This window comes from Pleurodeles waltl, chromosome 8 (genome assembly GCF_031143425.1).
Source record: "Pleurodeles waltl isolate 20211129_DDA chromosome 8, aPleWal1.hap1.20221129, whole genome shotgun sequence".
In the NCBI taxonomy this organism is placed as follows: Eukaryota; Metazoa; Chordata; class Amphibia; order Caudata; family Salamandridae; genus Pleurodeles; species Pleurodeles waltl.
Window position 1 is genome coordinate 194,599,471 of NC_090447.1, and position 16,612 is coordinate 194,616,082.

General features: G+C 41.2%; 1 protein-coding gene across 5 annotated transcripts in view; it reads left to right on the forward strand.

The window, feature by feature from the left end:
- GRIK1 (glutamate ionotropic receptor kainate type subunit 1) overlaps window positions 1-16,612 on the forward strand; it is a 990,817-nt gene that overhangs the window by 622,509 nt on the left and 351,696 nt on the right. For all 5 annotated transcript variants that reach the window (XM_069204055.1, XM_069204056.1, XM_069204053.1 and 2 more), the window contains one exon: window positions 14,902-14,955. In XM_069204055.1, coding sequence (XP_069060156.1) covers window positions 14,902-14,955 — 54 coding nt within the window. The remainder of the gene's footprint in view (window positions 1-14,901; window positions 14,956-16,612) is intronic.

The following is a 16,612-nucleotide window of genomic DNA, read 5'->3' on the forward strand; positions in this document are numbered from 1 at the left end:
GAATAGTGCTTTTTGGGCTATCTAGATGGCACACTTCAGACAAAGTTGTTACTTTGCGAGAGAGGGCCTGGTAGCCAATTGGCTACTAATTGCCACTTCCTCCAAGGACATCAACTGGGCCTAAAAAGTGACCCGTCTGTAACCCCAACCTCATATCATGTCTGTACTGAAAAGTGGACAGAAGAAGACCTGCTGTTCCCTGGAACTAGAAAAGAGAGGCTGCACCAAGGGCTGCTGCTCCTTGGCCTAGTGATGATAGGACTGTGTCTGTTATGCCTGCTTGAGGAAAAGTCATCCCTGAGGCTCAGTCAGTATAAATGACTCCAAGAATCGGTTGCCAGACTTCCTTTTTGCCTTACTTTCTTTTACAGCTACAGTGTCATAAAAGCTGAAGAAGCAGCCTACCCTGATGAATTGCTATCCAACAACACCTGACTGCTGCTGAGTGCCGAGGTGCAGCCTGGGAAACTGATACTCGACCCTCAAAAGTTGCAGGCAAGACTATTGTACCCAGGAGAGATATTGGAGTGCAGTGTAGTTGTGTAAGACGGAAGTTATCTCCAGTTAAAGGGATCCACTGGTTTTACTATAGCAGAGGCCAGTATACCAACTGTTTTTTGACTGACCAGACTTTAGGGAACATTTACCCCTTTGGCCAAAGTCGCACCACCATGTTTGTGGACCAAGGACTAGCATTAGAAAGACCCCTGTCACTGGATCACCTGTATACCCTTGCACCAGGAGCACTCATTGAAGTCTATGATGATTCGCCAATATAGCCTGGAACTGCACTGAAGACTGGTTTGACTGCAAAATAACTTTTCTGCCGTGCTTCTTTAGCCAATGTGACTTGGTTCCTGCCAGAGTTGGTCACCCAGAGTGAGCTGGAGTAGTAGTTTACAACTTTATAAAGGTATTCCAACGTTTCCAAAGTTTGGCCATAGTTGCTGTCCATTAAACTGATTTATTGTATTGAATGAAAAAACAGTGATCAATACCCCTCCTGTACTGTGAAAAATGTAATTCCAGAAAACTAGTGTTTGTTCTACAAACTGGAGAAAGGTTCATCTCATTTTCAGTAATTTGCTGATTTTATTGATTTGAAAATAGTACTCACCAAATCTAAGTATGTCATAACCCAAATGAGAGCAAGCTCCTACCTTACCAAAGCCGCAAAAGCAAACAATAAAATTGAGGAATTCTCAAGACATCAACCTTTTTGTGTTGAATTGGGTTCTGACCCACTTTATCACGCCTAGATTGTTTTGCTCTTAGGTGACCAAGTTTTAAAATTTCTGCTGTGAGTGAACCTCACTAAGTCTCATTCACTGTAATATATGTTAAAATGAATGTGATTGTTAACCGTCAGTTACTGCCTTTTAAAATATGTTCCTCTGCTGTGCAACTATGATAAGAAACTCTGTGCTGGGTATGCATAAACACATGTGCACATGCATATGCACCTGTGTTGAACGAGAAATAGGACTACTGTCTAACTCAGGTCAGCATCTGAGCACCAGTAACCCCTCACAGATGAGACTTCCAATACCTTGATCATGGCATGAACAAAGTCTTATAAATTTAATAGAGCAACCAAAAATAAATATTTTCGATTTTTTTTTATTTATTATAGTTGAGTCTGACCTGTTTTTCTTTATTGTGAGCCTGTAATGCTCCATTGTTAATCTGTAGTTCTTTAAAGTATTGATACTGTAACTGAAACCACTAAAATAATAATTTTGCATTGACTCAATCTAGATAAAAGTTCAACATCACTTTCAAAAGGTTAACAATAGTCCTGAGTGCAAATATAATACTTTGGCCATGTTTACACTCCTTCATTTACCTTGGCTGCTGCTGTGTTTTCTGGAGTCAACCTCAAATGATAGTCAGGCTTCAAACTGCCCTGATGGACCAAATTAACTAATTTAATGGCCAACAGTTAGAGCAAGCATCTCTGTTAGAAATTGGGTCTCTAGCTGGCAAAGGTATATACCCTTGTCCAAGTAGGGACCACAATCCTAGTCAGAGTAAGTTACTACACTACCTAAATTATCCTGTGCTCACCCTCTGGTAGCTTGGAACACAGCAGACAGGATGTGTAAAGTATTTCTGCAAACACTCATATAGTAACACAGTGAAAACACCACTAAAAGTACTCCACACCACCTAGGAAAATAGACAATATTTATGTGAATACAATAAGACCAAAACAACAAAAATCCAAAATGCACAAGTCAAAATATTACTTTTTAAAGGTTTGAATGAGTCTCAATCCTTAAGAATCAGTGGTTGTATCCTTGTAACACAGTACCTGGGATGCATCAAAAAAATTACACACGGGGCCACAGAGGAGGAGATGCATTGAAAAATAAGGCACTGTGTCAGATTTTCTGGCTCCACACAGATGATGCCTCATTTCTTTCCATGCTGCAAGGTGGTGTGTCGATATCCAGGTGCGCAGCCTTGGTTCCTCACTACGATGCAGGGATATTTTGACACTCAGGGAAGATGTGTGGAAAATCTTTGATGGGCTGGTAGGAAGGGGAAGGCGCTTTGCCGATCTGGTAGGCGATGCTGCAATTTTTCAGCTAGGAGGCAGGCTGCGTCGATTTCTGCAGGTGTTGAATTGATTTTCCAATGCACAGGGATTTTCTTCTCTTTGGTGAAGTCTTTGTGGTCCTGAGACTTCAGAATAGGAGGCAAGCTCAATCAAAGCCCTTTGGAGAGCACTTGTGGGGAAGGCAGAGTCCTTCCAGCAGAGTCATTGGCCAGCATGCAGCAGGGCAACAAGCAGGGCAGCAGTCTTTCCAGCAAAGCAGTCCAGATGAGTCCTTTGGGAATCCAGGTAGTGCCTCTGACAGAGTCCAGGTGTAGATCCAGATGTGTCTGATTTGGTGGGGTCATTAAAGTGCGGGAAACTTCAAAGAGTGGTTTTGAAGTGCACAAATTCCCCTTTCAACCCAGCCCTGTCTGCTAGGAGCCCTGTAGGGGGTTATCAGTCCTTTGTGTGAGGGCTGGCCACTGGCCTTTGAAACTTAAGTGAGAGCCCCTTCACCCTTATTGCCCAACAAAACCCATCTGTATGCAGATGAATGCAGATGCAGCTGAGTGTCCTGTGTTTATGGCTGCCTGAGTGGATGCACAAGGTGAGCTGTCAACCAGGACAGCCAAGGCATGGATTGGAAACAGGCTGTAAGGCACAGATGGCAGTAAGTGCAGAGAAATGCCTACTTTTGAAAAGTGGCATTTCTGAAATAGTAATGTATAATCCAACTTCACCAGTAAGTAGGATTTCTTACTACCATTCCAACCATCCCAAATCTGACAAGTATACTCCATTCAGATCAGGATTTACCTCTTAAAAGTATATAAAGGAATTTCCAATGCTGGCTTATGAGAGGAGCAGACTTCACAGTAGTGAAAAACGACTTTGGGAGGTTTTCACTACCAGGACATGTAAAACCTAAAATCCCTCAACTAGTGAATGGGCTGCGAACAGCAGAGCTCAGAAACAGAGCAGTAATTGCCTCTTTATGTTTCGGAGTTCCTCTGTCAGCACTAACTCAGGGATTTCTCAAGTTAACGTGTGTGTTGCAGATGCATAATAGAAATACACAGATCTCTTCTGAATTGGCAAAGTGCTGAAAAGGGATTACAATATATCCACTGGAGGTTAGTGGCACACCGAGGTGCAGAGTGCACCAGACCCAGCTCTCTAGGCCCAACACAGCCAAAGAAAACAATAGTTTGCCTTCGTCTCCTATTGAGAGATGCCTGTTGGGAATGCAGTGCTGTGCCAAATGGTTTCTCTAAATTACTCCTGGGAGCCCACAGCTGTGAAAGTCCCTCTGGTGACCATCTGGAGTGGAAGCATGTATGGCACTATCCCTTTCATCGTCTCTTGCTTCAAGGGAGGTCCAATGCCCCAGGGATGGCCTGTGCCCTGGCGGCACCAGGGGTACCATTAGAGTGCTGCTCGGCTACCTTTTACTAGTGCATCTGAGTTTCAAATGGAATGTGTTTTCTCCCTGCTCTCCATACCTGTGCTGGGGGAATGGAGAGCACACTGGAGGGGTACCAACCCTACTTGGAAGTCGGTGGGCAGGAGTGTGGCAAAGAAAGAAATTTGATTCCTGTACTGGTCCACAAAGAGCTGTGCCAGGCAGGCATGTAAGACGCTGATTGGGATTATACGGGACACAGCGCTCCCTCATGGAGCCTAATATATAGGCTGCGGGTGACCCACTGGGGCTAGGACACAAGAGATTAAAACAAATTAAAACCCACTGTAAGAGTTAATTTTTCAAAGTGATTTGTGCTGGGGACACACATGAGCAGTGATGAGCCCACCAACAACCCTCACAGGAGGTCCCTTCAATTCTTTAGGAGCACCCTAAATCACCCAAGTACAAGGTACATGATCCCAGGAGATATTTCACTTAAAAGCAAGTTCATGGAGTTGGGACTTTAGTGTTATAACTCTGAAATGCATGAATCTTTAATTGTAAGTCCTATAGTTGCTTTCCAGCTAGTTTAATTATTAAATGTTGAACAAAGAGAACTAAATTGATCTTCACATTGTTGCTAGTGCATTTATGTATATATTGATAAGGAATGTTTTCGTTTTGAATGCACTGTGTTTTGACTACATAATTGTGTCTTTAATTATTGTGGTGACACTCTGACAAAGCCAGTGGGCTTGAGTGGGATAATTGAACAAATCATGTTTTGTTATGCATATATGCAAGTACTGTGTGTTTAGGGTTCAGAAATTGCTAGTGCATACACCGTTAAAGGTGCCTCCAGCTCATGAGGTCCAGGGTACCTTTAGGGGGTTACCTGATCTGTGGGACCTTTGATTAGTGTGTCACTAAGGCATAAGCCCCCTCAATTTTTGTACACATTTGTTAATTTATGCATAATATTCAGTAGAGCATGCAATAAAGCATCTTTCCTTTTTATGAGAAAAGAACTGAGTGGGCAGTGATTTAAGTGTTTTTGGTTAAATTAGTGAGTGTGTGGCCTATAACATTTCCCCTGATTCATACTTGGAGCGTTCTGTGTCACTTCCAGGAGTCAGGTGCTAAAAAAAAGTACTTAGGGCCAGATGTAGCAAAGTTGGAAATTGCGACTTGCAATTTGCGAGTCGGAGCGACTCGCAAATTGCAAGTCGCAATTTCCAATGCAGATCGGTGTCTCAGACACCGTCTGCGACTCGCTATGGGGTCGCAATGACCCACCTCATTAATATTCATGAGGTGGGTTGCAAATTGCGGCCCCATAGCGAGTCTAGGCACTCGCAAACATGGAGGCCTGATGTCGTCAGCAGACCTCCATGTTCGTGACTGCTTTATCAATAAAGCAGTTTTTTTTTTTTAAGTGTAGCCCGTTTTCCTTAAAGGAAAACGAGCTGCACTTAAGAAAAAAACCGAAACCTTTAGTTTCGGTATTTTTTCAGGGCAGGTAGTGGTCCCTTGGACCACTACCTGCCCTGAAAAAATTGTTTTGGGTCCATTCGCAAAGAGGAAGGGGTCCCATGGGGACCCCTTCCAATTTGCGAGTGGGTTACCATCCACTTGAAGTGGATGGTAACTGCGATACGATTTGCGACTGCATATGCGGTCGCAAATGGTATTGCATGCCACTCCGAATCGCAAATAGGAAGGGAACACCCCTTCCTATTTGCAATTCTGAAATTAATATTGCGAGTCGGTCCCGACTCGCAATATGCATTTCTGCATAGCAAAGAGGCATTTGCTCCTCGCAAACGGCGATTTTCGCCGTTTGCGACGCGCAAATCCTTTGCTACATCTGGCCCTTAGTTCCCAGCTGGGGGTTCTTCTATACTTGGGCCCCTGGAAATGAGTGTAAAATGACTGCATTTGTTACCCTTTTTCTGCCATGAGACCTTCTCACCTAGGCTCCTGACACATTTTTTATGAGAACCTCTCTTAGCATCACGCAGAAATCAGTAGCCATCAGCAAATATTACATCATGAAACTAAGCAACATATGCATGCCACCCTCACCAACAACTGAATTGACAAAGCCATTATCTGCACATGAAAGAGGCTCAACAAGCTTTCTTTCAAACTCTTGATGTTAGGTGATGTTGTCAACATCATGAATTCCTTCAAGATTGCCACAGTAGAGAGCACCACCATCCCATCTTCCTTTATGAGATCTCTCACTTCCAAGTTACTTAAACCTTTCATCAGAATAATCAACACCCTATTTACATTCGGTAGTTTTCATTTCATGTTAAAGCATACCAGCTGCAATCAAGGTGGCCAATGGTGCTCATCTAATTATTGAAAAGGGAAGAGCATTTCTATATTTTTGCCTCAATTTATTAACAGAAGTCAATACTGCTGACTGCCAGATTCTAATAAACTCACCAAATATATGAATGGGCACTGACCTTGCAGTCCTAAAGTGGTAGTGGTCCCTCCTGTTTGACCAACAGTGATTTTTTTAAATGGAACATTGAGTTCAAATGGAACTCAGAAACCTCTTGCCTCAATATGCAGACAATCAGCAATTTTATCTCAAATTATGAACAACTGATAACTCAACCATTGTCACCTGATCCTCTCTCATACACAGATGTCAGCTGTAGGAAATCTGGCTTTTTTCCAAGGTCATCTAAAATTTTGCACCTTTTGCCAGACCCTTTTTTTGCTGGCCTTGGAACTCTGTGCATTTTATTCCTGCTAACCGCAGTTGAAGTGCCTGTGCTCTCTTTCAACATGTGTATTACTACACCATTGTTCCTTATAAAGAGTGAACCTACAGAACATGGCTTCAGGGCTACCTTTGTAGTCATTCTGCTAGGAACTCTGCAGTAAGAACTGTCAAATTAAATCTTTTTGACAGTAAAATACTACCTTTTTACATATGTCTTAAGTCACCCCCTATGTAGGCATTGTAACCCACAATATAGAAAGCATGGAATTTACAAGTGGAACATGTAGAAACCTGGTGTCACAATGGTCCTATAGCAGCAAGATCCCAAAAGCTATTTTGCGTGTGGCAGGCCTTGCTGTCCTATATAGAAAACCAGAATACAGATTAAAATATTAAGATTGCTATCTAAGGTTTGGGACCAACTAGAAAAATAATTAAACTATTATTGTAAACAGTTACTAAAATCCAATTCAATAGTGAAGTTGTATTTGAATAAGTATTAAGAAAGAGTAACTTTTAGAAAGTTACCTTTTCCCTGTCTAAAATACGTGGACACTAATTTGCACTAGCTTTCCAACTTCTCTTTGCCTGTACTTGCTCTGAATAAGGTGTGAATGAAGTGTGGCATTCTTCCCAGGAGGACTCAATAGGCTGACCTGAATGGGAAAGGATGACTCCTCTGTACTACACAGAGTGGGTATAGTGGATGTCCTGTGACACCAGGATGTCAAATTCTGTTTGACAGAATGTATCCCACATGCCACATGGATCCCTTGGGGCACACTTAAAAGACAGAGAACAGGATGCCAATGCTGCAGGATCCTGCTTTTTTTCGACCAAGCGTCTGTCTCTGGAATTGTTGTGGGTCCAGTCCTGCTTTAAAATTGATTGTTAGATGACAATGATTTCACTATGACACCTCCAAACACACCAGCAGCTTTCAGAGCCCAAGTGTATTGTGGCTAAAGCTTTTGGCATCTTTAAAAAGTTCTAGCAAACAGCATTTTGGGCCTGCCAGAGGTAAGGCAACCAGGAACTATAGAAAAATATAGGTGGACTAGGGCCTGGGATTCTTTACTTCACTGCTCAGAGGGAACTAGGAGTGTCTTAGGGTAACCCACAACCAAAGGCTGGTGAGTAAACACTATAAAGCTGGGCCCTGACCAAGCTATAAAACAGAACCCCCACCAAACCTTCTGCAGATCACTGATGTGTTTTGGAAGGATACCAGGTGACTTACCTACTGTACTTCGCATCTATGTCTTATGAGTTCCTTCCTCTTGAAATCCAAGGATAGAAATATCTCCAAGAATCATAAGGCCAATCCCCTGGGTGTCTTCAAGGAACAAAACAAAAAAAGTTGAAGAGGACATTCCTTTGAAAAATCTCAGCTGACAAGTGGCCAAACACACTGAGAGCCTCTAACTACACCCCTACGGTCCTGAGGCCCTTGGACGTGAACTCCTGTGTTTGTTTGGGTACCAAAAGTAGTTTTGTAACTTGTTCAAAACATTTCCTCCAGAGCTTAAGTTGATCGCTTGAGAAAAGTATTCAACCATCATATTCAAGCATCAAAATGAATTTAAGTTTCATCACATGCTGAGGAGAGTTTCTTCTCAGAGAAATGGTGAAGTCCCTTTTCAGATTAGGTCTTAGAAAGGCTTTTCAATGTTCCTTCTTCCAGACCCTAGTGGGCCAATTTACTTGGTGTATCTGCCCTATGCTCCAGTTTTACAGCAACCTTTGACTAATATTGGTGCTGTTGGCTTCCTGCAGCTTTTCCAGTTAAATTTAAAAAATCATATTTCCAGTTCCCTTGATAGGATTTTTGTTTTGTTTTTTAAATTTAATTTTGCTTGTCAAATGTTCTGTTAAATGTTCTGTATGTTTATAAATTTCAGTGGGATTTTTATTGCCGTGTGATTTTTACTTTTTAACTTTTTTGGTACTTCTAAATGTTTTACACATTTTTGTTAAGCCAAGCTCTCTGCTCTGTGCCATAGTTAAAAGGCGTTCAGCTCAGGTTTAAATTAGTGAAACTTTCGACTGGACCAAACAGGATTGTGACTTTGTTATGTGTAGTTGATCCCAATCGACCTCAACTATTATACCTCTTCCTCACCAACACAATAAGCTGCAAGAGGCCTTCTTGCTAATGTTTCCATTTAACCAGTGAAAACTGGTCCTGGACTGGACTTTGCACACCCAGAGAGTCTCTGTCTTTCCATGAGGACCTGTCAGCATTAGAAGTGTACTCCTGTAGATGTTATGGTACCAAAAGAAAATATGGAAACTTTTTAAAGCCTTTCCTCCAGAGCTTCAACGGGGCCACCAGGCTGGCAGTTCCACAGTGTTGGGTTGATTTTTATGTTCGTCCCATGCAGAGGCCTCCATGCCTCCAATAAATTGAGAATGTCTCATTCTGCATTGGGAGCTAGAAAATTTTCAGCAAGAAATCTCCAAATCTTCAAGGTGCCAGTGTGACCAGTTTTAGGTTTCTGGCCTTTAGTTCCTGAATGGTGGCTACATTTTCGGTGTCGTCCAGCACAGAGAACATTTTTCTTCTCAAAGAGTGACAAAAATGTCATTCTGCATTAAGGCTTAAAGAAAATGTCCATGTTTTCTTCAAAAAAGTGACTTTCAGACTTCCAACAGTACCAGTTCACTTACTGTATGGGACCCAGTCACAATCGCAGTTGGTCTGAAATCATGCCTAGATCCCGGTCTACCAAGATCATTGACTTGCATTGTCATTTTGCACTTTTTGGTGCTATTTTCACTTTTTAAAAAACATACCTCTGATTCCCCTTATTAGCTATCTTTCATTTTGGTGTAATTTTGTTCATTACATTTTATCTTATATTTCTAATTCAGTTTCAGTTTTTTATTGCTCGGTGTTTTGAATTTAGTATTGCATCTGCACTGCATAAACACTTAACATAGTGCACCAAATTAAGCCTTCCAAAGCTTTGCCTTAGCTACTAGTGGATGAATCTCAGGCTAATTTGGTGACTTTAGGGTTCACCTTGAAAAATTAATGTTATCATTTCTTGAGGTAGGTGACTTCTCACCTCAATAATAATTCATGTTCTTCAATCAGCCATTTATCTTAACCTAAGCCTCACCAAATGTGAGTGTTCAACAGTGACATCTTGATCTTCAGTGTCCAATCTCAGCTTTCTGTAATGACTTTGGATTAGTTCACCCTCTTTCACTCATTCTGCCAATTTTCTGAGTTTCCACATTGACTCTCAGCTCTCTTATAACAAATAATTCAGTAAGAGGTTTCAGCAACCATAATTTACTTTAGCTTTATTTTTGACAATCACCGACTGCAGTTCTGTCTCACATTGACAGGGCAAGCACCTTTCTAATAGGACAAGCACATGTCATTGTAGGTTCCTACAAAGCATACCTCCATGCTTAAGTCACATATTCACAGGACAACATAATTTAAACCATCTCAGCCCCACCCAAAAACGATATTGGCTCATCCTTCATGCATGCCTACAACTCAAAACCCACTTCATCATTTCCTAGTCGGTAACCATCAGCAAGCACAACAATCTTGCAGAAACTAATGTTAGTTTAGGGCTATAACTATAGCCACAAAAAGCTACAACATTTTAAATTTCAGGGAACCAACACCCCACAAATAACCCCTTGAGATGTGTGAAACTGTGGAATTATCTCTCATTGACACTGAAATTTCTGCTCCACTCCCCAATGCTTTAGAAAAGAGTGCAGATGAACCTGTTCAGTTAATTTCTGCCCCTAAACCCACTCTATGCCTTTGGACCTTCCTAGCCCGGCTGTAAAGCCTGGCTCCATGTACCACCTTGCAATTATGTTGCCGGTTTTGTTAGGTTGATGTATGTTGTATATTTCACATGCTCCTCCCCTTGAGGTTAGAACACTGATAGATAAAATGCATTAACATATTGTAAAATATAATGCAGTGTAACCAAGCAAATTGGTGAGCTATGGGGTTGCACTCAGTGATCCGGTGGGTTGGAGCTGAGCCAAGAGGAGTAAGTTAAACTGAGAGACCAGTCAAGGGAATTACTGTGAATCTGATGCAGCAACCCTCAATGCAAGTTCAGGAGCGCCTCACACAAGCCATAGTTGTAAGACAATAAGTCAATTCAATTATTTTAGTTGAATTGTATGTAAACGTATATTTTGTGAATAGCCTGAAAATCTAACTTAACCTGAAAATCTGGTATGGGTGAGGAATTTCAGACCCTACATTGGACACCGCTGGTATATAAGGTTTTTTGCTCATAATTAAGGTGACAGCCCAGTCAGTCTAGTGGGATTGCTATACCAGGAAACAATGTATTGGACGATCAGTGTGTGTTCAAAGATACTGACAGAATTATCTGGGACGGAACTTACCTCCTTCTCCCTCTCTCTCTCACAAACACACAAATATAACTTGTCCTCATTTGATAAACTACAGCAAGTTATTCAATAGACAGATTTTATGGGGTAACTGGATACAAAATGGGAGTAGTTCTCTTGCTAAAGTGTTGTGGCTACCACATGTCGGCCCTTGTCCAGGTCTTGGGGAGAAGCTGTATTTGGATGCCTGTTGGAGATTTCTCCTAGGAATAGCTTTAAATATTTTGAATCTTATAGAGGTGAATTGCAGCAGTAAGTTGTGAATATGTTAACGCGTCCTTCTATGTCAATTTATACACATTAGGACTCGTTTTAGGCCGATTAATCTTTTGACCCAGTGGTGAGACACCGTAAAACGAGGTAACTGATCAGTATGTCAAGCAATAGATCAATAATGTTATCAACGTATATCACCACAATGTATTTCACTTTAGACATTTGTTAAAACTTTCGGCGCAACCATGACCTTTCAGTCATGAATAACCACACCTTGTTAGAAGTTTTGTGAATTTTATTCCCTATTGATTACAATCTAATAGCAAATGTATTAATCTCAAAACCAAGAAGCAAAGGTGTATTGTCACGTTATGGCAACTGTGGTAAGATTTTGACAATGCGAAGATGACAATCATTAAGATACTAACATATGATATACACAAATCAGAGTACATAGAGCAGCATATATACGACTCAGTTCAGCATGGCACAACGTCAGTCATGCCTGTTTGTCAGTCAAAGAGAATATCTTATCTAACCGCTGATTAGCATTAGCATGTTGGGCTTCATGCAAAACAATTTAGAACATCAATTTGAAAAACATCTAACTAAGGCCACTAATCAAAAATACAGCAGTTGGTACCTAGAAAGGAAAGGCAAATACACTAATTTCTATAGCAACAGTCATAATTACCCTCCTCGGGACAGGTCAGCATACAGGATCAGTCTTCGTCTTCAGGACATCAGTTAGATCGCCATCAGTTTATCTAGTCTAAGGCAGGGGGCACTTCCCTCATAAGGAGGAAAGTGAGATGGGGCAACTAAGGGTGAGGATGGTTTATTAAGTCTCAAATCACCAAACAGAGTGACAGAGTTTCTGGATGCAATCAATATCATTCCCTACCTTGGTCTCTCGAGTCTCCTGTGTCATGAGTTTTATCCCCTTTTGGCAATACCTTCCCCCAAAATTATATTGGATAGTCACTTCACCCCACTATCTGTAACCTACCAAATATACATTAAGTAATGCATTTGTCATCTCGAGATAAATTATAATATTTTGATTGGTCTTCATAATTGACGTTTTTCGTAGGTGGCACATCCGGGGTTACTTCATTTTCTGGCACACTCTTCGGGTCAAAAGTTCTCTTTTCCGTGGTTCAATGTCCTTGAAAGTTTCCATATTTGTTGCAAAGCGTATAACTTTATAATAATAAAGCAGCTAGCATGCGAATGGGAAAAACTAGCATTGGTGCAAAATGTAGAAAAGAACAAATGCTTGGTCATGGCCTTTTGCAAGTCAGCACACTGGAGAAACAGAAAAATATGCTTTAATATGAGAGCTACATAGCCAGTTCTTCGGCTCACGCTAACTTAAGACTTATGGATTCTAATAAATGCAATCTTCGTACGTGTTAACATATTCAATTAATCCAAATACAAGTAATCATTTCTTCTTATTAATATTTAGTATATGCGTCCAATAAATCTTCACATTTAAAATACATTTCAATGAATAATATTATTAATGCAGCATTGTTAAATATAAGCATTTCACATCTAAAAATAGGTAATATTTAAACTACACTCTCTCAAATACAAAGGGCCATGTACGAAGTAATTGAGGATATGAACTTGTGTGTGTCAAACACAGTGATGGGATTGTGGCAGCACAACCTGTGGCACCTCTGGTGTTCCGATTTGGGGGTTGCATGTACAAAAATACAAGACCCTCAGAAGTGAAACCAGTAACTACCACCAAACCACGAACATAAAAATAAATATTAATTTAGGAACCGCTCTATAGAATATGTAATTGCTTGACTGGCAAAAAGCCAGGTTTGGTTGAAAAACATAGTAGACAGCGAAAGTAAATGCAGATACAAACGTGCATGCTCCTCAGCCTCTTACGGAAGTAAACTACAGACCAAAGGGGGATGACCTGTCCCCTAACAGCCAATTTATAGTGCACTAATTATTAATTCAGCACACTTGCTATTTACAGCCAAGATGTCTACCAAAGAGTCAGATCAAGGCAATATTACCAGGGGCTGCTATGACTAGATGAGAATGCCATCCTAAAACATGAATATGGGCTGAAGCCCGAATGAAAAGCATCGGATTTTGGTTGATGTCAAAATCCAGAGGGTTTAAATTTACTATGCCATAAACTTGCGTAATAGCTAGTGTTTCTCATTATGATTGTAATGTGAAATGCCAGAGATTACGTCATTTCACAAAATTGAGACTTTGGCCCAGATTTACAACCCTGTCACACAATACAGTGCAGCAGCCAAAGTTGCTGCCCGTGCTGGGTTGCGTTTTCAGGGAGACAGCAAGAAAGCGCCATATTTATAGCACAATCCTGCCTTCTCTCTAGCACCGCGAACAATCAGACTGTCAAGTGATACGCATGCTCCTTTGCACTGTGCACCATAGTGCAAATGTGTCTACGTGAGTCTAGCATAGGTTTTGTACTGGAAGGGGCACTTTCAGTACAAAATACCATGTTTAAACTAACTTTACAACTGTTCAAACTTTGGATGTGTGCTGTACAGTGCAGCACACATGGAAAGTGGGAAACAGTTAGGTTAAATAGAAGCATTTCTCCTTTTCAACACATGCTTTCAAGTGGTGATAGGTTTTAGCACAAAACCCTTTCTACTATTGTTAGTAGAAAGGGCTTTGCATCAAAACCCATGGGTGATTGAACTGGAAAACCCATGTACCTCTCATGGAACACCCCCTTGATGCAGAATAGCGCAAAGCAGTGCTACGCACGTGTTTGCTTTACATTTTCTACAAAACAACAAAATATCAACTTGAGTTGGTTTGTAAATCACAAAAAGGATTGATTTTGTACTGGGTCTGTGTTAAAAAAGGAATGCAAACTCGATTCAAATCCTTTGTAAATCCGATCCGTTGCTTGGTAAACCATGTAATGCAGTACCACAGGTAAAAAGCAACTCTTGTTCTCTCTGTGGTAAATTTTGTGATTTTTTTAGTGTGAAGTGCATTCGTGAGGACACATTTTACACAAAAAAATGGTGAAAAAATGATAAAGCCTACATTTAATGGAATACCACTTAATTTCACTTAATTTTTTGGCCATTTTGTGTAAATCCCGCTAAGGAAATTACGCGGATTTTCCCTAGTACAATCAAAATACCTGGGGATACACAAGGGAAGAGGGGATTTCTCATATCCATATAATGGTCTAAATTTATGAAAATTATGTTTCTTGCATTTCACACAATTTCCACAAAGCAAATTACAGGAATTTCGCCCAGACCTATTTCTAAGTAAATTTCTTGGTGGTACACACTCGAATTTCTTACATTCTTATATTGATCGAAAATGTATCTAAGACCTGTTATTTAGGAAGTATTATTTAATCAACAACATATGTGATATTCTTAGTATGATACGCAAAATGGATTAACTCATAAACGTATTGAAATGTACATTCCCTATCTTTTAAAAATATTCCACAAAAGCTGTAACTCAGTTGAAGCACTGATTTTGTTCTCAAATGATTTTTCAGAATTCTTTGATGTTCATGAATGTCTTTTTCTTTTTGTGTTTTTGTAGATCTTGTCCATGGGAATGATGACAGAGTACTACCACTACTTTTTTACAACAATGGTAAGTGTTAGAAATTGGGTCTTTGGTTGGCAGTCAGGTTACCCCCTGTCCAAACAAGGACCCTCACTCTAGTCAGGGTAAGTCACACACAATCCAAATTATCCTGTGCCCACCCTCTGGTAGCTTGCCACTGAGCAGTCAGGCTTAACTTAGAAGGCAATCTGTAAAGTATGTGTGCAATAAATCATACAATAGCACAGTAGAACACCACAAAAATACACCACACAGTGTTTTGAAAAATATATAATATTTATCTGATAAGATGCAGGTGCAATAAGTATATGTTGAAATATCATTGTAAAATGATATGAAGTGTTTTTAGTTTCTCAAAAGCAACAAATGTCTCTTGCAAGCACAAAGTACCTGGTTTGCATTCAAAATCTCTGCAAGGAACCGCAGAGGAGGAGATGCTTGGAAAACAGGTAGGTGTGCGTCGATTTCTCGGGCCACACACAGCAATGCGTAGTTTATTTTTCATGCAGGGTGCTGACTTGGATCCTCTTCGGGTTGTGGGGTTTTCGGATGCCCAGGGGACGATGCGTTGAAATCCAGCACTTTCAGGACGAAGTCACAGGGACTGCGTCGATCCGGTTGGCGATGAGTGGAAATTTCTACCCCACAACAGGTCCTGCGTCGATTCCTTTCAGGAAGTCGGGCTGCGTCATTCCAGCTCCGCTTTGCATCGATCCAGTGGGTCGTGTGTTGAATTTCCGGTCACTACGGAGGTCCTGCATTGATCTTCTCCTGGCGAAGTTGGGCTGCGTCGTTCGGGTTCGGCGTGTGGTGATTTTCTCACTGCGATGCAGGCTGTGCATTGATTCCTGCTGACTGTGCACCAATTTTCACCGCACAAGGAGTCCTTCTTGTAGAGATGAAGTCTTTTTGGTCCTGAGACTTCAGGGAGCAGGCGGCAAGCTCTATCCAAGCCCTTGGAGAGCACTTCTTCACCACAGCCAGAGAGTAGAAAGGCAGCAGGGCAACAGCAAGGCAGCAGTCCTTCACGGAAAGTAGACAGGTGAGTCCTTAGGTCAGCCAGGCAGTTCTTCTTGGCAGGATGCAGGTTCTGGTTCACATTCCTTCTCCAGGAAGTGTCTGTGAGGTAGAGTGTCTACCCCAGAAGTGTCTAAAGTCTGTGGTTTTGGGTGCTCTTCTTATACCCATTTTGGCCTTTGAAGTAGGGTTACTTCAAAGGAAAGTCTCACTTGATTGTGAAATCCGGCCTTGACCATGCAAGGCTTCAGACACCCATCAGGTGGACCACTCCTCCCCTCCCTCTTAGCACAGATAGCTCATCAGAATATGCAGGCTATACCCTAGCCCCCTTTGTGTCACTGTCTGGAGAGAGGTGCAAACAGCCCAACTGCCATACTAACCCAGACAGGGAATCCACAAACAAGTAGAGTCACTAAAATGGTTCCAGTAAAAAAATGCCCACTTTCTGAAAGTGGCATTTTCAAACACACAATCTTAAAATCAACTTTACTTAAATATGTATTCTTAAATTGTGAGTTCAGAGGTCCCAAACTCCACATGTCTATCTGCTCACAAAGGGAATCTACGCTTTAATCATGTTTCAAGGCAGCCCTTAGCTTAACCTATGAGAGAGATAGGCCTTGCAACAGTGAAAACCGAATCTGGCAGTATTTCACTGTCAGGA